The following is a 19,200-nucleotide window of genomic DNA, read 5'->3' on the forward strand; positions in this document are numbered from 1 at the left end:
AGTTAAGAATTAGAGGAAAGCCGAAAGAAGGTTAAACGTAAGAATTTTGATACACACTGTGTTTAAAAAGGAAAATAAAGACACTAACGAACGTTAGCTGATTGATCCCCATAGCCTTGGGTATCGTATCGTGGCAAGGCTCCATCACCAACACGATGTTCAGGGAAATGTTGATAGAAACATTCTTGTGACATACGAACACAATGGTAGCTGGCCATGGATCTATCCCAAAAGTATGCGCCATTGGCATCGTAGAGATTGCCGTAATCAGGTGGGTTAGTGTAATGGCTCCATTGTTGAGGGACATAAGGTCTTATGCAATCCTTGATAAAAACCATTGGCAAAAATGGGGGAATGCCCGGCCCTTGCGGGTGATCAGGTAATAACGCACGAGCGCCTTCAGTCGCGCTGCTTGGCTCAGCCGGTTCATTCACCGATTCAATGGGACTACAAACGTCTTCGTTAGTGCCATTCGGTTCATTAACCTTCGGAGGTTCGCAGCTAGCAGCTTCATGGGTCGGCTCAGCAATTTCTCGGACACGAACGTTAGCTGATTGATCCCCATAGCCTTGGGTATCGTATCGTGGCAAGGCTCCATCACCAACACGATGTTCAGGGAAATGTTGATAGAAACATTCCTGTGACATACGAACACAATGGTAGCTGGCCATGGATCTATCCCAAAAGTATGCGCCATTGGCATCGTAGAGATTGCCGTAATCAGGTGGGTTAGTGTAATGGCTCCATTGTTGAGGGACATAAGGTCTTATGCATTCCTTGATAAAAACCATTGGCAAAAATGGGGGAATGCCCGGCCCTTGCGGGTGATCAGGTAATAACGCACGAGCGCCTTCAGTCGCGCTGCTTGGCTCAGCCGGTTCATTCACCGATTCAATGGGACTACAAACGTCTTCGTTAGTGCCGTTCGGTTCATTAACCTTCGGAGGTTCGCAGCTAGCAGCTTCATGGGTCGGCTCAGCAATTTCTACATCGATGGCGATTGTGGGCTCGTTCACGATTTCCACGGGGGCTTGCTCCTTTTCATTGGCGATTGTAGGTTCGTTTAAGATTGCCACGGGGGCTTGCTCCTTTTCATTGGCGATTGTGGGCTTGTTTACGATTTCCACGGGGGCTTGCTCCTTTTCGATAACGGCCTTGTTGATTTTGCGCACCGTAGGTTGGAAAGGTGGCTTGTATGTGCTAGCAGGAACAGGTCGAGCACGGAAAGGTACAGGTTTCGTCTTTTCTGGCTGCGGTGGTTTGGCCGCGTCTTTCTTGGCCGGTTGTTGAGGTTTTTGCTTATTTGTCGTGCGAACCGTGGCTCGCGCGTTGGCAGGTTTGGAACCATTGCTGGGTTTTTCAGGAGCACCAGAAACACTGAAGGCCGGTAATTTGGAAACAGCTTTGCGGTCACCGAAAGAATTGATCCGCGCTGATACACTTGGAAAATCTTTCTTCTTTCCTGGGAGAGGTTTCGGACTCGGAAATGAAATATTGATAGGCATTTTCGATAACTTGTTAGTCGCTGATGACGAACTTAAAAGTCAGGGAAATATCGATCAATTCAGATTAGCTATGCGGCTGCCTATATTCATCTATCGCAGACAATCTTTTTAGCATGTGTCATTCCAACTCGAAATTTTAATTTCCAAAATTCAATTTTAAAATTGTGGTATTATCTTTTATGTTTTCTCGCTCAGTATTTTTTTTTACATACAATTCAGGCACTAATTGTTTTTATATTGCGTGTAAAAGCAGAAAATATTATGGAAATGACCAACTCAAAGTCGGTTATCGAGACGCCAATGTTCCGGCCGGCCACTTGTTGATCATGCTGTTTGCTTGTAGTCAAGCTGAATTGCTGGCAAGCTGAAATTCAAATTAGTTGTCATCATGAAGCAAGCAGCAAGCAAGTTCAGTATAATAGAGATACGATTGCAAGGATTGTCGTGAGGATTTTTACATTAATAGCGAGATGCAAGCTCGTTTTTATGGTTTTCCCGCAAAAGCAAAATGAACAAATAGCGTACAGGTAGATTTTTTGGGAAATTATTAATCCAACGAAAAACACTCATAAAAGTCTTGATTGGGGTGATACAGAGTTTGTATTCTGATTGTAGGTGCTACATTAACCGCAGAATCAAGAATATAAAATCTTGTCAAAACCTGGCGGTTTTTTATGTAAAAATAAAATATACATGGCAGAAAACGGACAATTGCTTTCGTACTTAAAATATGACCACTAGATGGCGAAAACGCTTCAATTTCTTCGTATATTTTGCCGACTCCCCCTCCAAACCGTTGAGGCATAGACAACGAAGTGGAAGACCGCTAACGCCTATATCCCTCTGTAGCGATGCGCGTGAGATGCCGCATAGTGGCGCTGAGTCCGCTAAGATAATAATTTTGGGTTTCCCTACTGATCCAATGCTTCACACACCGTAATTTTTAATTAAATCATGCACGGTATCACTTTGGTATGCACATGTAAATTAAGCACAAAAATTCAGCATATCGTGTGAATTATTTCATATTTTTAGTGGTTGGGTAACCTACTTTCATAAAATGTTTTATTTTCCCCCATTTTCCCTATCTCGAAAATTCGAAAAAAAAAAATTTTGTCTCGGGGAAATGGGGAAAATAAAACATTTAAAAAACAAAAAAAAAATAATTCACACGAATGCTTGATAATGATTAATTAAATTGGACAGAGGGAAACAAAATATCTTACTCCCACCGTCCTTCAGCCTTGCCCCTTCGGGCCCACTCGTTGTCTATGGTTGAGGTATCAAAGCCTGGCGCCATTGACATGCGCTGATTCGCAGTCTGTTTGGTGCTGTTTGTCGTTTTGATAGCGACGAAGGCAAAGGTTCAAAAGTTCCTAGTCGAATTAGTCGGTTCGCCATCGTTAACGCCTCCCTGCCAACATCACCCAGTAACAACGTGATCTGTTCATCGGTTCGTTCAGCCTATCGTGCCAAGGGATTGCCCGACCGAGACGTGCCACAATCCCAACTACCCATTGCAGCAGGTAAAATAAAAAATCAATGTTCAATAGTTTTTTTAGCCAGTTTCATATCAGATATCATTTCATTCAGAGGTTCATTATTACAATGTTATGCTTTCATTTTAGAGAGAGCTGTAATTTTTAATATTCTACTTCTGGCGAGTTGGAGCGAGGTCCAGACATGCTAAAGACCGCATATCTGGTTGCAATACAAAGAGCTTGGAAATTGTGCAGGATAAAAACATTCTATTAACAAGGTGAACTGGTTTTTCTGTTTTCCAAAATTATGATAACATTGATTTCCTGCCATTGACTCCTTATTCAGTTAGAAATCTGTTCGGAAGCCTGGCTTAAGGTAGTGCTCCTTCTACCTGTGAAATTGATACCAGCTCCCATCAGCGATTTAAGTACTTATTGAGCGGAAATCGGTATAAGGCACATCCTTCTTAAGTTGCGTGAGTGAATGCCTTTCGACGTTGCCCCTCTTCTCGTCTTGCTATTCTTGGCCGTGCACGTCATCTCACTATTGGAAGTGTCCCCGATCTTGGCTGGCTATATTTTTTGAAGTGGAAATCTTTCATTATTTTCCTTCATCATACACACAAAGTAATGATTTCATTGACTTTCTGATGAAGTTGCAAAATTTTTGTTGAGATAACTAATTTCATTTCGTAAGTAACTTAGAAGTCAACTTAAGTGTGTGCGTGCCAATCGTCGGAAATTTACAGTTACTATTTCTGGTTTGTTTCTTCTTGATTAAATTTCAGTGATATCATCAAAACAACAACAAAAAAATTGCTGTAGAGTTTTTTGGTCTCGATTTCGCATCGTTCAAGTAAAACTTATTCTTCTGAAGTGCTTCTGCCATCATTTCGACTGTAACATCCATTAAACTGATATTTTGAATTTTGTCCAATATTTTACACAAACATGTGTCAATTTTGAAATTTATTATTGCTGTTCCGTACCGAACCGATTCCTTAATTTAAAAAGAAAATCCTATTTGCACAGTACTTACTTCCAAGTTTTACATTTATCGCTCTTCGATCTTATTGTCCAATGTGCTTGAGTGTCTGGTGTCTGGTCTCTGGTGGAACTGTGAGCACAAAAAGTTAAGTAAATCTTTTTTTTTTTTAATGTATGTTTTAACAGATTCCGCAAACCAGTTATCTTTGATATTGAGATTGGACATCGATCAAAGCAAGGAAAACCATGGAGTGGTAAAAATGTTAAATCAAGTATCTTTGACATTCTGGTTCTAATAGAATCTAACTTTCCCATTACAGGACACACATTTACCATTTTCACACTCTTTGGAATTAATGGGTATATAGTGTTTTCGCGGTAAGTTAATCATGCAGTCGACCATTTCCGCAGAACTTGTTTCCTCATTGCAAACATCGAGCTGGTAAGACCTTATCCGACATCGAAGTGGTTTTGAGTGGAGTATTTCTCAAAGCTCACATCAGCAAGAAATTTATATGCGGTGGGTATAAGATAATGCGAGTTTTCCTTCTTGATGTTTCGATTCTGCTTGGAGTACGTTCATAGTTGATTTTTATAGAACGCAAAAAATTAAAACTTTGCCCAAGAACATGTTATTTTATGTTTTTCAGCATTTAAAATTATATTTATTACTCCAGTAATTTTCATAGATTAAAATTGTTCCGTGTGTGAAGATGTTTCTCGTCGTAGAAACTGGCTGCTCTAGCACGCATTTATTCAGAAAATGGAATGAAGTGGTTTCTTTAGGAATTCCACTCCACTCGTACCATGTGAACGACAATTTTGCAAATTCTATTTAAGAACCGATGATCAACTAATAGTTTTGACTTAATTTGTATGTCTATACATATCTTGTCAGCAGCATCTGTCTTAACATGAAATAGCTTTTAATTTATGAAACCTATCGAAGCACCGGATATCTAAACGCATAGGTGCAGTATTTATCCGTGTATTGCTGTTGAAATTTTTTTTGTCTATGCTTCAGTCACTGGTGTAGAAGCATTGCTTGTATTTTTAATTATACAAAAATCAACGGAGAATTTTTTATAGTTATTTTGCTAACGTGGGTTAATGAAGTAATTTGTTAAAATTTAACCATCACTTCATTTCACTTTGTCCTTTTAGATATCTCTGTTATTGTCATAAGCATTTCCTTTAGGATCTGTAATTGTTTATTGCATTTTTGGTAAGCTTTATTTGAAACTAACTATGTTTTCTTTTTTTATTGTAGCCATGTTGAAGGTAGAATCGCCATGAAGAGGAATTACCTGGAGTTATGCATCCGAAATCGAACGGCGTCTGAGGTTGTAAACTGGAAAAGGTTATTCAACCAATATGTACCCGATAAAAAAAATGCAAGTAGAAAAATGTTCAATCTGGTTTTCATACCTGTTTCAGATATATATTTTTTTAACTACACATTTGCATTCTTCTTCTAGAGGTGTTAAATACAATTCGTGGCTATTCAACACTGCCGCACCCGCGTGATGCCTTCGTCCATAAACTATGCCACCGACCCCGCAACTGTATCACAACATCAACGGTAGGCATGAATTTCCTTGGATTCCAATTTCCATCGGTAATTCCAATTCAGATTCCAATTTGAGAATTATCGTATATTGAAAGCAATTGTCTTGAATGTGGATGACTTAGCACGATTCAGAATTGGGATCATCAGGCCGTCGGCTTCCATCCTGCAATCTGTCTAGTGGTGGGATGGGATTTTCATGACCATTTAGTGGATTCCATCGCATTCTGAATATTTAAATTCGAGTTTTTTCTTCTTGTAGAACAGTGTTGGTAAATGACTGAAATACCATCCTGATCTAGAATAGGGTAGAGTTCATACATTTGCTGAAACTTAAGATACGGTAAAAACGTCCTCTAATGGTCACACTTACACCTAGCAAAAAGGATTTATGATCATTTCATTAACTGTATGATGTATCTTTTTTTCTAAGCATTGTCTTTTTTTTTTTTTTAAGTGTGCATTTCAGCACAAGTTTTTAGTTACGCATGTTAAGTCCCATAAATGGGGTGTGGCTGTTTCCTACGAAATCGCCAGTATGATCCGGTATTTGACTTGTTCAGGATCGCCAAAAGTAAATAGTTTAATTTGTTTTAGATGTATTAACAAGATATCAATTCCTTTAATACTCTGGCGGATCAAAACGGTCAAATATCGGAACGTACTGATGAGTTCGTACGGAACAGGTACAACTCGAACTTAACATACGTACCGTAGACCTAGTGGTTTTACCGCTGTTACTACTGGTAAACTTCGTGATAAAGCTTTGTTACCGCCATTTAGTCGAGACACCTATGTTAAAAATTATCAACTATTATGTAATGCCATGGAAATAGCAGCTGTTTCATTTCGTCTGACGTCGACTGAGAATAGTAGCTAAAATGGAGGTTTCGCTCAGTGAAATTTCTTTGCTGATTTCGTGGTTTTTAGATAAATTTTTAACGTTAATTATCCTTTTTCGGCGTTATAATAGATTTGCACTGTGATGGTAACCTATACACAAGTCTTATGTGTGAAAGTTTTAAGTAGAGGCATCAAGCTACAGTTGGAAATTATCAGGAGAAGTATGGCTGATTGTTGTTTTGGTAACCAAATTTGAATTTTTAGTAATATGTATCAAGGCCTGCACTGTTTGCAGGCCTCTAAGATGTATGTAATAGGCTGTGCTGGGAACAGGACCATGCTGTGACAGAAAGGAATGTCACCAATTTCATTTTGTCAATCTATATAAAAATGAAAAAGTTCCCAGTGTCATTCATGTATTTGCTGTATTTCCTCCTTTGAAGAAAACAAAGTTAAAGCTTAAAGTGGTTGAATTCCTTCAAAATGTTACGAGAAAAGAAATTTTGTTATGGCGGTGACGAGAACAATTCTTTTCTTTCTGTTCTTGCCGAGTAATTGTGTTTGTCAGTCAAACGAAAAAGAGAATTAAGGGAAAATTCATTGAAAACAATGTTGTTAAGATCATTCAGTTCTTTTTTTTTTTTAAGTTAAAAATAAATAAATTTATTCCTCTATGGCTGGATGTTACGAGACACAGGTTGGTGGATTGAATAATTGTTATAAGTTATAAACTGTACAATAAATACAAAGAAGAAATATTAAAAGAAATAGTTTTTATTGTCCCACCTCCACCCATCAATTCCTCCACTATTTTACATAACATATCACATACAGAAATACATACATACAAATACATACAACTAACTAGTTAACCCGTTGGCTGCCAGGCCATACAACCCATAGGTTGCCTATCTACAGTTGCTACGCTTCGCGTCAGATGGATCCACGAACAAGGGGGGACTTGTCCGAAGACAAGTCCGGGCTGACACGGTAATAGATTCCATTCCGGGAATGCACACCCCAGGAATCTACCACCGCATCGACAAAGAGAAGTCCCTACTGGTGCATTGCCTACGGCGCCTAAAGGCGCGGCGACTGTTCCCCCCATGGCATAGGCCATGAGGTAGAACAGCGCCCGGTCCCTACAAGCTACAAAAAAAATGGGGCGCAAACGGGGTGGCAGCCAACGGGTTAACTAGTTCTATACACAAAACAAAACAATACCACAGCACGACGTTCCTCGGTGAACTCCTTCTCCATCGCCGCGGGATTTCTGCTTGGCTGCACCCCCTAAGGTAAATTCCTCCATGTTTCTCAGCTATGGCGCTACCTTAAAAATGGGGGGGAAAAAATATCAGAATTTTATACTTCAGGAAGCAAAAGTGAATGGAACTTACGCATGATGGCCCCGGGAGGAGAATGCAGCACGACTGTAATGATGATGATTGATTTTGCAAACGAGGGACAAAGAAGATAGAGTAGTTCTAAATGGATGAAAATGACACAAAATGGAAAAGCTATCAGATGGGAAGCAAAATGTTTTCCAATAAAACCATAACAGAGACAAAACAATCTAACTTACGCGTGCGGTCCATTGGGGGCGTCGAAGTTGTCGGGAAGGTAATTTTGCAGAGAAGGAAGATGAATAATTCAACACTATAACAGGATTTGACTTGAAAACAGAATAACACTCACCAACATAGAAACTTTAAATACCAAAATGTGGAGATGGTGTGAAAGCCTAGTCATGTTAGCTGGTTAAGTAGAGATGTGAAGATGGCTTCTGAAAACATGACAGTTTGGTGGATGTTTGACGGTTTGATGATGGAAAGGTGTATGTTTCCCAACATACATATGAATATGCTGCACACAACATATGGGAAACAAGAGTAAACTGTAATGTGAACCAAAAAATAATATAAGATTCAGGTGACTATGTTCTAGTCTATGAAGTGTTGCGTAATACCTACCCACAGTGTCAGCATCAATTGTTTTAGTTTCATGAACTTTGTAGCAATAAAAGTATCATGTCTAGTACAATGGTAGGCAGAAGGCGAAGTCTAAGAATGAGAAATAGGATGATGGTGAGTGGCAGACACAGGTAACCCACAATTATCTAGTTGGTAACTTGCTTAGCTGATGACAAGTGAAACCCTGTTACACACACACAAAAAAAAAAACAATGAATGTGCAATGTATTCCTTCCAAAATAGAAAAAGCAATTGATTTACCTAATTGTAAATGACAAACCGTAAGTTCTGAGTTGAATTATCCTGCGGAACACAAAAATTACGGGACGTAACTATCAAGGGTACCACTCGTTAGTCGCAATCTCACAGCAATTAATAATGAAGTTTCAAACAGTTGCAGATTCGTCCACCAGATGTCTTTACCCAACTAGAGCCTGTTTTGGCTTTTTAAAAATGGAGTACTGTAAATAGGGATCTGTGCAATATGTCCGCCAGATGTCTTACCCAATTAGAGCCCATTGGGTTTTTTAAATAGTTGATGAACTAGGGATTTGTGCAATATGTCGGCTCAAAAGTAGATAAGACTAGACTTAAAATCAAGAATGAATTTAATGATCGATGTTTAATTTCTTGAAATAGTATCATAGTCATCATAAATTGAAAGAGATATTGCCTGTAATTATGTTCTGAAACCGATTTTATTTAAAATCTCTTCTTCCAGCTTTCTTAGTCACAAGCCAAGTAATTTCCTTTGTGGCAGTTAATTGAAGCAATATCTTGATTGATTTCACATGGATGTAATAGTCTGTGAAGAAAGATCAATACAAGAATTATAAAACGATAAATTTACATAAATTCACGTGTTTAGTGAGGTTGATGCTTAGATTTTGTCACTCGTAGAGCAACAGATTGCACAACTCGGGGATTAGAGTTCAGTTCCCAGGTGAATGAAATTTGAGATGCATCTTAGTGTTGCTGGCATTTTGGATTGTGATCATACGTGATTAACTTTCGCAGGACTTTGGCACGCGAGCTATAGGTCTTGGGTTCGTTTCAATGCTAAGATTAAAATAAAACCACATTATTTAAAATTAAAAAAAGCTTAGATTTGTTGAGATTTTTCGCGACAAGAAATTTACAAATTGCAGTTTTCGAATTCACAATAAAAAGTGAAAGCTGGTAAGTGGAATGACAGTACCGGTAAAACGGAGATGTCAATTAAACTCGGCGAATCCAGGTAACCTGAAAGGGTTTGAAAGTCTAGACAGTAGGGCTCTGCTCTTTATCACTGCATCTAAACTGGTTTAGTCCTTGATGCGTGTTTCCGCCATTTCGCCTGCTGATGAAAAAAACACACGTTAATCCAGGGAAAAGAAAATGCCCACAAGTAACACAACAAAGCCTAGTAGCTAGAATTTTCTTATTTTGGCACTATGATTTTGCGAGAAAACGAGCCCTGGAGAAATGGTCCTCTAAAAAGAAAGGCTATCTCTTTTCAAACTGTGAAGGCTACATGTATCTCTTTCAATTAGGGTCGCCCCTTTTTCAATTCCAACCACCATTATTCAAGCAAAAATATAAACGTTAGTCTCTTGGCAGTTCCTCGTTTGGCTTTGTCGAAGCCAGATGTCTACACCACACGCTTTGTTTTCACAGGCAACAGGATGGTGACCATCAAACATTCAACGTGGATTTCCTTACAGAAAATAATTATTAGTTTATTATTCGTTCATGTCTTCTGTGTATCACCCCGTCCAACCTCAAGGTAAGAGCTTAAACTTAAACATTTAACTGATTTTGGAAACAATTACTCGTTTAACTTTTGACGAGCAGTAGAATTGCTGCGCTCGAGAGTGAAATTATAATAGATGAGAACACAGCGGCGCTAGTGAAAAATCTTAGAAATCTGGGAGCTGATCTAAAAATATCGGTCGATTCAAATAATCAAGATCTGACACAGAATCTTGTAAATGACATAAAAGGCGTATGGAAACGCATAATCGACAAAATGAAACCCGATTTGTACGAAGACCTTATGTTCTACACATCTAGACTACTTTTCCTGGCCAAGTACGTGTTATTTTTACTGCCACTGATTTCTTGTTTTTCTGCTCCATTTTGACCAAAGGCAAATCCATTTTGCATACGAGAAGGTGGCTCAAATTGAATAACGTAAATGTAACATATCTCTAAACTTTTGCATTTGAAGTGATCGGCACTGCGAGTCCCCCTACGAGACTTTCTTCAAACTTCAATGTTTGCCAATCGGCGAAAGTAAACATTGCCCACAAAATCAAACTCTTATCGATGGACCGGACAATAAAGGTTTTTGTGGTTTCAAAAATCGTTCAAAATTAAGAGGTTGATTCTTGTAACAATCCAGAGGTTTCCGGTGCTAAATACAAATTTTACAGTTGATTACTATTACGCGAGCATCTTACCTTTTTTTTTATAGAATTCTCGTTTATCTCGCAAGTAAATCTGAAGCTGAGCAGTTACATATTTGCCATACCGGAAATATATTGTGTTTTGTCACCGTTTAAATTGCTATCCTGTCCAAAAACCTGCTAACAAGAAATCCGTGGCAACAGCACAAAAAACGGCCTTGAAGTGCTACAAGGTAAGTTGATAAAAAACTGTGAACTGTGGGTGTGTCGTAGCTAGAGGCAGTTAAGTTTGAAAAGAATTTATCTTTTTTTTTTTTTTAAATCACCGTCACATCCAACATCGAAATCAAATCGGTTACTGCAAAAAGGTTGCAAGGGGTGCCACAATTTCACAAAGGAATATAAGGCATGCGGACATTGGACCCCCCAACAGTGGCCCCGGAGGGTACCCCGACACCAGTCTCCCCCCCCGACATTGGCCCCCACCGTTTTTGCAGGGGGGGCTACAGTCGGCGAAGAGGGCGACACCAGCCCCCCCTGGCAATAGAAGCGGGGGGGACCTTTGTCGTGTAGGCATACGACACCAGCCCCCCCCTCTTAAAATCATTGAAGAACGGGGGGGCCAGTGTCGTAGTATCATACGACACCGAAAAAATGATGTACGCAACGTGCCAAGTGAAATCGTCTTTCTAAACATTAATCGGAGACATTTTTCTTGGACTCTTCGTACTTAACATGATTGTCGTCTTAAGCCAAGCAACAAAATTCCCTTTTCAATTTTGGCGGATTACTAAGGTTGGTTCCAAAAGACATTTACGTTTTTGGTTTTCTTTGTTAAGTAAGAACTAAAGGCTTAAGAGCAAAACGGAAAACTTGGTGATTTAAAATTATTTTCTTCATTACAGTGCAACAACATTTGAGAAAAAGAAACGAAATACAAGTGGAGAAAACTGGAGACAATCGACTTCCCCGATAAAACCTAAATTTAAGAATCGAAAGAAACCATTAAAAATAATTGCCGAATGATATAGAACGGTTTGGAATCGTTTAATTAGAAAAATTAATACTTTTGCGGCATCTTGATGAGGAAGTAGGCTTAGGGTGATTTTGAAAGGCATCAACGGTACGTGCACCTGGTTGCTTCCAAACAGAGATCAGGAAACTGGAACATCATGTTTTCGTAGTCTTTAGATTGACAAACGGCTTGGAAATTTTTCTTTATGAATTTGAGTGCTGCTTCTTTAACTTTCTGTGCACGTTTCTCATTCGCCCAGATAATCAACGGAATGACATTCTCTATTTCAATGCGTGACATGAGAATTTGAATACACTCCTCCTTAAGCTCCTGGATGTGATATCGATCGGCTACCTCAAAGATTATCTGAGCTGTGGAATCCGTCACTCGTGCCAATAGGAAATCTGCACATTTATTTTTCAGATCAGGAATATTGTACTTTTCAGCTGCTGCTATCAATGATTGAGCAATGGCTTCAGTCATCGCCACGGATGTCCGACCCGAGTAAATGTAGTGAAGCAACTCATAGAAAATGTCTCTTTCGATGTCTTTGATGACGACTTCACCAGTCTTTGATTCTTTCATGTTATGCCTGAACATGGCCGCAAAAACAGGGCTAGTAGCTGCAATAATGGAAATGTGACCACCGATCTTCTTTCCCAACGGGAAACAAAAATGAACATCACAGTTTGTTTGTTGAAGAAAAAGGTAGTCTGTTAAAATATTGCCGGCTTTCACTTCACTAATGCCGAAATTATTAAAATGAAGAAAAAACTTGAATGAAAACTTTCTCGAAGCAGGTGTAAAGGATACTTTTATCGATTTCCAAATGGCTGCAACATGGTCGTCCAAATCGTTGCATTCTTTACTCAGGAAGACTTTCGAGGTTTCTTTGAAGTGACCTACGTCGACAGTGACCCAAACGGCGTGAGGTTGGCGGTAATAAAAGGGAATAGCATCTCTTTTTGGAACTTGTTTTAACGGAAGTTGACTACTTTTCATTTCCCCTTCATGAAGCTCCTTCAGACAAAATGAAATAGGATGTTCAGCAAGCGAAAGAGCACCCCATCGATATCCGTGATTAAACCAGAAGATTTCTAAGTAAGATGTGTGGCTTGGAATTCTATTCAACTTTAAGTTCACTTTTTCGAATAAACCAGTTTTGCAACTCATATCACATTTCCAAGTAACACATGTCACACCAAAACTTTGATCTTCAACTATAACGGACATGGTGTACAGACAACTAGGAGAACATTCACACGCACGTCCTTGCCAAAATGACCGTCACGTTTCATGTGGTTGTTGTCTATGGCGGTATGGCCTATAGGAATATATCAGCATAAGTCCTTTTTACGTCGATGCCAAATCATTCAATTTCAGCCCATCATATCACAAACGACTAGGGCTCGGTAGGGCTAGGCCCCGAGCCCAATGGGTGGGTCCAATGGGTCGTTCCTCGTTTGAAACGAGGAACGAGGCAGCAAAATCTCGAAAAAGCGGTGAGCACTGAGCAGTTCGCCAGTCCCAGTCCCGAAAGCATTATACACCATAATTATTAGAACTAAATTTATTTAAGTGTCGAACATAACAAAAAAAGCTTTATTTTATTTGTTGAAACAAGATGTACTGCAACGCTTTTTATTATCGCAAAGTTATTAAAAGGGGCATTCCGTTTGCTGGTTTCATTATGATACCGTGGGTCTCTTTTATTGGTCGATGACGGGCGTCAATAGTAAAATGGAATTTCCGTAAGAGAGCCACTAGAATGGCTTTCTCCTCGTACACAGCATATTTCTGTCCTGTTTTTGTTTAAAAAATTTTATATTATTATTATTATTGTTTCAACTATTATTACTATGATTTTTCCCATATTTTATGCTATAAAAAATATCAAAGTTATACGATGGCTAAAAATTCTTAATTAACAAAATAGCTATACCAATGCAGTTCCTCGGTCCGGCGCTGAAGGGTATGAAAGCAAAAGGATGGCGTCCGATGCTCTGCTCGACTTGAAACCGTTCCGGTTTGAAACTTAATGGATCAGCAAAAAGCTCCTCGTTGTGGTGGAGGGCATATATTTGGACGCTTATCGAAGCGCCAACGGGTATGGTATAATCGTCCAACTGGACTTGTTCGCTTATTTGTCGCCGAAAGTTAGCGACGCTTGGATGGAGTCGAATAGATTCTTTCATGCAACATTCAAGGTACTTTAGTTTGCGCAGATCTTCCAATGCACAGGACCGATCGGAATTTCCAAAACATTCCTGGATTTCTTCATAGACGCGTTCCTGGATTTCGACAAATAAATTGCAGAAGTCTTATTACCGTGTAAAAGACACGTACAAATTTGTGGACTAAATAGCACCTGCTCGTCCGGATGGGTAGCCATGCAATAAAGAAACCAAGTGATTGCAGTTGATGTGGTATCATGACCCTATCGGAAACAAACAAGTAAAATGTGAACGTTAAATGAAACCTTTTCTTTGCAAATTATGCAGATTACCGCAAACATAAAATTGTCAACTTGGCTGAGAATATCGGCTTCACTCAAATCAGCTCCTTCTCTTGCCGTTTCTAGCAACAAATCTAAAAACGGTCGTCTCTTCCCTTAAAACAACAAAGCGTTAGACTAACCCAGTTGTAATTATCGCCTTGAATGCGTACGAGCTTTAGTTGACGATGTGTCTTTGACGTCTACAACATCAATTGTTTTAGCAAATTCCAGCTGTGCTTTTCTTTCGCGCAACACCTGCATGAATGGAAACAAACGTCATTAAAAAGATAACTAATGGGATTCTGTCGAATTTACCTTCATTGAGAAGGCATGCAATGTTTGGATATATTTCCGATGTTTGCGTCCGTTCCGTGTCAGCAAGAAATAGATCCAATCTGGTAGCAAGCCCTCGGCGGAGTAAAATCTTGCTCTCGTCATTTCCTGTACCCTTATTAATTCATGACAATGTAATGAAAGCTATCTTTTGCAAGATGAATATTAGTTATCAAAAACTTACCGATCAACGGCTTTAATATACTCAGAGTCTGAATCAATCTGTGTGTTAATTTTAATGCCCATTGCAGCTTCTGTTTGCGTGTTGCAAGAGAATATACAAATTGAAAATTAGATCCATTAAAAGAATACAATTCAATTTCAGTCATTTTTTGTTTCTTAAATACTAGCGACTACCAATACTGGTCTTTTTACTTTGGTCTTTATCCTTGTCCCCCCACCTTAACTGTGGGGGGGCTTAAGTATAATTTGATATCACAGCAATGAGGGCTTTGCTTGTTACCACAATACCACTGGTACCAGACATCAGGATCGATACTACTTGACATCTGCCCCATAGTGTAATGGTTAGCACTCCAGACTCTGAATTCGGCAGTTTAAATCTAGGTGGGATCTCACGATAATACGAAAGAACTTAATTCTTTTTCAAATGCATTTACTAAAACAAAGCAGTGTTTGCGACTTCAATTTTACTACAAGCGCAAAATAATGCTTACTTTTTCCTCTGCTAAATTAGAGTCATTCTCTCTGGATTGACAAACGCTAACCGTAAGGAATGAGCGGAAACGTATTTTAACAGCCGTATCTGAAGACACTAATTCCAGCAAACACTTGATTTTATCTACATCAAGTTATTAGATAGTTACCTGAGATGATATCCAATGTGCAGCGTGAAATCAATGGGAAAATGTCCATTTCCTTGCTATCTACCAGCCGATTGACGATTTGATCGATTAAGATGACAGCGTTTCGATTAAAGACATCAAAGAAATCACCAAGGATCTGAAAGTGAAAGGCCGGCGTCACCAAACGCCTATCTTTTTTCCACTTTTCACCTTTAAAATAATTCCATGGTACTATTAATTGAAATTGGCTAACCAATAGAGGGAGTACATTACCTGATGACAATAGCAAGCCATTTTCCAGCCAAGGCTCAAGAAAAGCATAATAGCTGCTCTTGTCAATGTTTTTCTGGCTAGTGAGAAGGCGCTAAATTTGAAAATACAAAATGAAATGATCGTTAAAGTACAATTTAAGGACTGTGTTTTAAACCTCGACATGTTGTGGGGAAGAAATCGAAACAATAGCACTTGTTCCTTTCCACGTCCGGTAGATGCGGCCGTACTTCCTGACCCATTTTACATGCAAGGTATGAAGAAATTCTGAAGACAAAAGAAAGTACATGGATAAATTTAGAAAAGATTAGTTGTTTTGAAACGGAGGGTTCTGGTTTTTCTGTCTGGAAGAAAGCTGCCTGAAGTCCACCCTTAAGCATTCTCTGACAACAGTTTTTCTTTTCCTTCCTTCGACTATATTAAAGATCTTGTGTACCTGTTTATTCCGCCATGGCGTGCGAGAAAGACTTGACTGATTTAAAGGTATCGTAAACCAACTGGGGAACGTTATAGTGGGCTGTGCCTTTCCTTTAATCTGACTAGCCCTTAAAAGGTTCGATAAACATTTTATTTACCTGAGCCATCTCGGGGAATCGCAAACACGTTCCCGAAGAACGGAACTTTGGGCGGTCCAGGAATTCGGTCGATTTGTCTTACGAATGAAGAGCATTCCCACCGCCAAAGCCAAACGAGCAATCCAATAACGAAAATGGATAACACTAGCAGTAGGTATAGCATGTTGCCGCTGTTAGAATATGCGTATCAAAATGTAAACAATATAGGTGCAACCATGTGTACATGACAACTGAAAACAACTACCTACCTGACAGTCGCATACCTGCTTTAGCACTATGCAGAATGAAACGTTTTTCTTCTTTTTCATTTGAAAAGAAACATGTTCATACCATCTACCGGTAAGATTACAGGCTTGATGGCGAAAAGCTAACGCCAGAACTATTGCGGGATTCTTAATCCTTTTGAGTATTTGTGAGAGATTGAGACCAAGCCAGGCCAGTTGTTTCCTTCGCCATTTAATCGGCTCACTCTAAAAGTAAAAGTAAAATTAATTACATTGTTTGTTATTAGTAGTTGGATTGCTGACATCAGTTAAACTGGATAAAACAAAAGTGTGATTTGCGAGAGAGGTTTAATAGGATTACGGAGGAACAATGTGGACAGGATTAGGATTCCCAGATGCGACATTTTGGTATTTTGGAACTGGGTGCAAACTCCAATACAAGTGACTACATCCAATACATCCCTTCTTACATGAATTTTCTTACTAACCTGAATCAAGGAGATGAGACTGCAGTCTGCAGATCAAGCTTGCCATTGGTAGTACGGCACATTGAAGAAATTGTCGAAAGATAAATGGTTCCTGGAAAATGAAAACGAGATATACTGTATATAAGTACTCAATAAAACTTGTTGTCATTTTCAAAGAAAGCAACTCTTTCACATACTCAGGTTGAATCAAAGCCCAAACACCTGTATATAATACTAATAAAGGAAGTTAAAGGTTTAAAATAATAATGGCGGTCTTTCGGTTGTAGGATTACAGCAGAAAAAAGTGCAGCTGGAAAACGTGAAAGCTTGTTCGAAATTACCCTGCTATTCAGCACTGGCAAGGGTACAATGGCATGAGTATACTGGCTACAGTGTTTGTTTAGCTGTGGATCAGCTATGGCTTCTACACTTCCTGGTGGTGGTGAATTACAGGTCTGATGCTATAGAACAGATTCATTCTGATCAATATAAACAATAATTACCATTTTGCTGTGTGATTGGTCTATGCTGCTACAATATTCTCTAGTCTACTATATTTACTTACCCTAAAAAATTACGCATTTGGCTACGAACAGGGAAGAGAGGATACGGAATATGGTTGCGATACAGATGGCTTATTTGAAGGAGGAGTTTCGGAAATTGCATAAAGACTTTTGATTGAAATTAGGTGCCGCGTATAATCTTGTATGTCACCTCTGTGCTGCAAGAACTGAAGGCTGGAGTGTTTGTAAGGTAAGGTTTAATTGTACTTTTCTTCAGAATGTTATCTATGAACAAAAAATTATTACAGGAAACCTGAATAAATGAATATTTATATTTTTTATAAGTGGATTTATGAATGAATGAATTTTTATAGTGGATTTATGAACTATCTAACCTGTGTGCTGTTTGCTTCATTTCAGGGGGATGAGGGTGGTCCAATAATAAGCAACAACACTCAGATTGGAATCACTATCTTCCTTCTGAAAACCAGTGATGGAAAACTTCAGAGTGAGAAAGTGGCCATTTTCACTCGTTTAACCAATTATGTGGGAGGAATTCAAGACATCTTGAAAATGAAGGTTAATTGGTAAAATTCCCTGGCATTGATCTTCATTGTTGTGCAAAAACAAAAAGTTGTGAATGAAATAAACGATTATTGGCATATCACATTTTATTAAAATTACCGCTTTACCAAACCAATTGCCAAGATGGATGAGGAAGTAATGTCAATGGCCCTTCCAGTTTTGTGTAAAGTAACCAAGTCCCTATTCATGCTACATAGCATAATAACACATTTTTCTCATTGATAATCTCAAATCCATTTTTGTAAGACTGCCTTTCAGCCTCACACAATCTGGCATTTGATCATGCTTAACAAAGAAAAATATAGACAGAAGATCTTTCGAATCAATCCACCATGCAAAAAAAAAAAAAAAATATATAAATAAAAAATACGTACCATATTATTATATTATTCATATTTTTCCAACCTAAGTTTTATGAAAATAACACGAAAGTGAAGCCATGTGTCATCCCCACGACCCCACGATTCTTTTCTTGCGACCCCATTCGTCTGCAATCGACTAGGAATGAAACATTTTCAGCGATGAACAGGCACCCAGAAAAATAAAAACGGCAATAGAGTTGGCTAACGTCCGAAGTTGCCAGTTCGATTAATTGTGAAAAAAAAATTGGACACAAACTAGTAACAGTTTTTGCATGGCGGCTTACGGAGTTTCGCCCGTTGTAGTTTTAGTTTTAATTTTTTCCATTGAAATTATCTTTCTTTCCATTCATAATTGGATCACGAAATTCCTTCGTTATCAGGTAATCTTGTAATTTTTATTTGACCTCGATATAGACTGTACTTTATTTATTATTAATTTTTTTGTAGACGTGTTTACTTTCTGTAGCAGACAAAAACTGGCGGGCTCCCTTATCAGCCCGCCAGTTTCCTCTACAACATCCATTTTTGTCTGCTACAGAAAGTAAACACGTCTACAAAAAAATTAATAATAAATAAAGTACAGTCTATATCGAGGTCAAATAAAAATTACAAGATTACCTGATAACGAAGGAATTTCGTGATCCAATTATGAATGGAAAGAAAGATAATTTCAATGGAAAAATTATTAAAACTAAAACTCCGTAAGCCGCCATGCAAAAACTGTTACTAGTTTGTGTCCAATTTTTTTTTTCACAATTAATCGAACTGGCAACTTCGGACGTTAGCCAACTCTATTGAGGGTTCTCAAGTAAAATCAAATTAT

General features: G+C 38.7%; 2 protein-coding genes and 3 long non-coding RNA genes across 28 annotated transcripts; 2 read left to right on the top strand and 3 right to left on the bottom strand.

Annotated features, from left to right (window-relative positions):
- The first annotated feature begins 2,769 nt into the window (after positions 1-2,769).
- Positions 2,770-5,366, top strand: LOC123474787. Of its 7 annotated transcripts, none has more exons than XR_006649911.1 (6): positions 2,770-3,031; positions 3,134-3,264; positions 3,333-3,613; positions 4,160-4,227; positions 4,294-4,493; positions 5,244-5,366. It is a non-coding gene; the product is annotated as an uncharacterized LOC123474787 (long non-coding RNA). The 7 variants fall into 7 exon arrangements; XR_006649914.1 differs by lacking the exon at positions 5,244-5,366 and adding an exon at positions 3,684-3,747 and having other exon boundaries at positions 4,294-4,625; XR_006649912.1 differs by lacking the exon at positions 5,244-5,366 and adding an exon at positions 3,692-3,747 and having other exon boundaries at positions 4,294-4,625.
- Positions 5,367-5,451: 85 nt separating this feature from the next.
- On the top strand, positions 5,452-6,847 carry LOC123474788. The gene is made up of 2 exons (XR_006649916.1): positions 5,452-5,591; positions 5,666-6,847. It is a non-coding gene; the product is annotated as an uncharacterized LOC123474788 (long non-coding RNA).
- Positions 6,848-7,155: 308 nt separating this feature from the next.
- LOC116927938 lies at positions 7,156-11,293 on the bottom strand. Of its 11 annotated transcripts, none has more exons than XR_006649906.1 (10): positions 10,890-11,283; positions 10,795-10,834; positions 9,552-9,689; positions 8,858-9,412; positions 8,615-8,796; positions 8,354-8,537; positions 8,100-8,277; positions 7,966-8,039; positions 7,781-7,867; positions 7,163-7,713 (listed from the first exon to the last, which is right to left on the bottom strand). It is a non-coding gene; the product is annotated as an uncharacterized LOC116927938 (long non-coding RNA). The 11 variants fall into 11 exon arrangements; XR_004396871.2 differs by having other exon boundaries at positions 9,552-9,692; XR_006649905.1 differs by having other exon boundaries at positions 7,164-7,713; positions 8,858-9,158; positions 9,214-9,412; positions 9,552-9,692; positions 10,795-11,282.
- Positions 11,294-11,613: 320 nt separating this feature from the next.
- LOC116927936 (BTB and MATH domain-containing protein 38) lies at positions 11,614-13,079 on the bottom strand. Its single transcript, XM_032934981.2, has 2 exons — positions 11,808-13,079; positions 11,614-11,719 (listed from the first exon to the last, which is right to left on the bottom strand). The coding sequence occupies exon 1, from the start codon at positions 12,986-12,988 to the stop codon at positions 11,858-11,860; it is 1,131 nt and encodes a 376-aa protein (XP_032790872.2). The 5' UTR covers positions 12,989-13,079; the 3' UTR covers positions 11,614-11,719; positions 11,808-11,857.
- A 231-nt stretch (positions 13,080-13,310) lies between these two features.
- On the bottom strand, positions 13,311-18,636 carry LOC116927935 (cytochrome P450 4C1). Of its 8 annotated transcripts, none has more exons than XM_045177475.1 (18): positions 18,390-18,636; positions 18,115-18,300; positions 17,826-18,038; positions 17,493-17,743; positions 17,269-17,406; positions 16,949-17,039; positions 16,500-16,706; positions 16,237-16,406; positions 15,819-15,928; positions 15,665-15,755; positions 15,413-15,601; positions 14,770-14,839; positions 14,568-14,700; positions 14,423-14,507; positions 14,262-14,365; positions 14,124-14,192; positions 13,698-14,046; positions 13,311-13,557 (listed from the first exon to the last, which is right to left on the bottom strand). In XM_045177475.1, exons 8-18 carry the CDS (start codon positions 16,397-16,399, stop codon positions 13,400-13,402), a joined length of 1,521 nt encoding a protein of 506 aa, XP_045033410.1. In that variant the 5' UTR covers positions 16,400-16,406; positions 16,500-16,706; positions 16,949-17,039; positions 17,269-17,406; positions 17,493-17,743; positions 17,826-18,038; positions 18,115-18,300; positions 18,390-18,636; the 3' UTR covers positions 13,311-13,399. The 8 variants fall into 8 exon arrangements, with proteins under 8 accessions (XP_045033410.1, XP_045033407.1, XP_045033409.1 ...); XM_045177472.1 differs by having other exon boundaries at positions 16,485-16,706; positions 18,115-18,329; positions 18,421-18,635; XM_045177474.1 differs by having other exon boundaries at positions 16,485-16,706; positions 18,115-18,204; positions 18,390-18,635.
- Positions 18,637-19,200: the final 564 nt, after the last annotated feature.

This window comes from Daphnia magna, linkage group LG7 (assembly GCF_020631705.1).
Source record: "Daphnia magna isolate NIES linkage group LG7, ASM2063170v1.1, whole genome shotgun sequence".
In the NCBI taxonomy this organism is placed as follows: Eukaryota; Metazoa; Arthropoda; class Branchiopoda; order Diplostraca; family Daphniidae; genus Daphnia; species Daphnia magna.

Excerpts from the sequence above, each read along its gene's own strand:
- LOC116927936 (XM_032934981.2), bottom strand. The coding sequence starts at position 12,988 with ATGTCCGTTATAGTTGAAGATCAAAGTTTTGGTGTGACATGTGTTACT.
- LOC116927935 (XM_045177475.1), bottom strand. The coding sequence starts at position 16,399 with ATGCTATACCTACTGCTAGTGTTATCCATTTTCGTTATTGGATTGCTC. Across the intron at positions 14,508-14,567 it reads TGCATGCCTTCTCAATGAAG|GTGTTGCGCGAAAGAAAAGC; the intron begins GTAAATTCGACA and ends CCATTCATGCAG. Across the intron at positions 14,366-14,422 it reads CACATCGTCAACTAAAGCTC|GGAAGAGACGACCGTTTTTA; the intron begins GTACGCATTCAA and ends TGTTGTTTTAAG.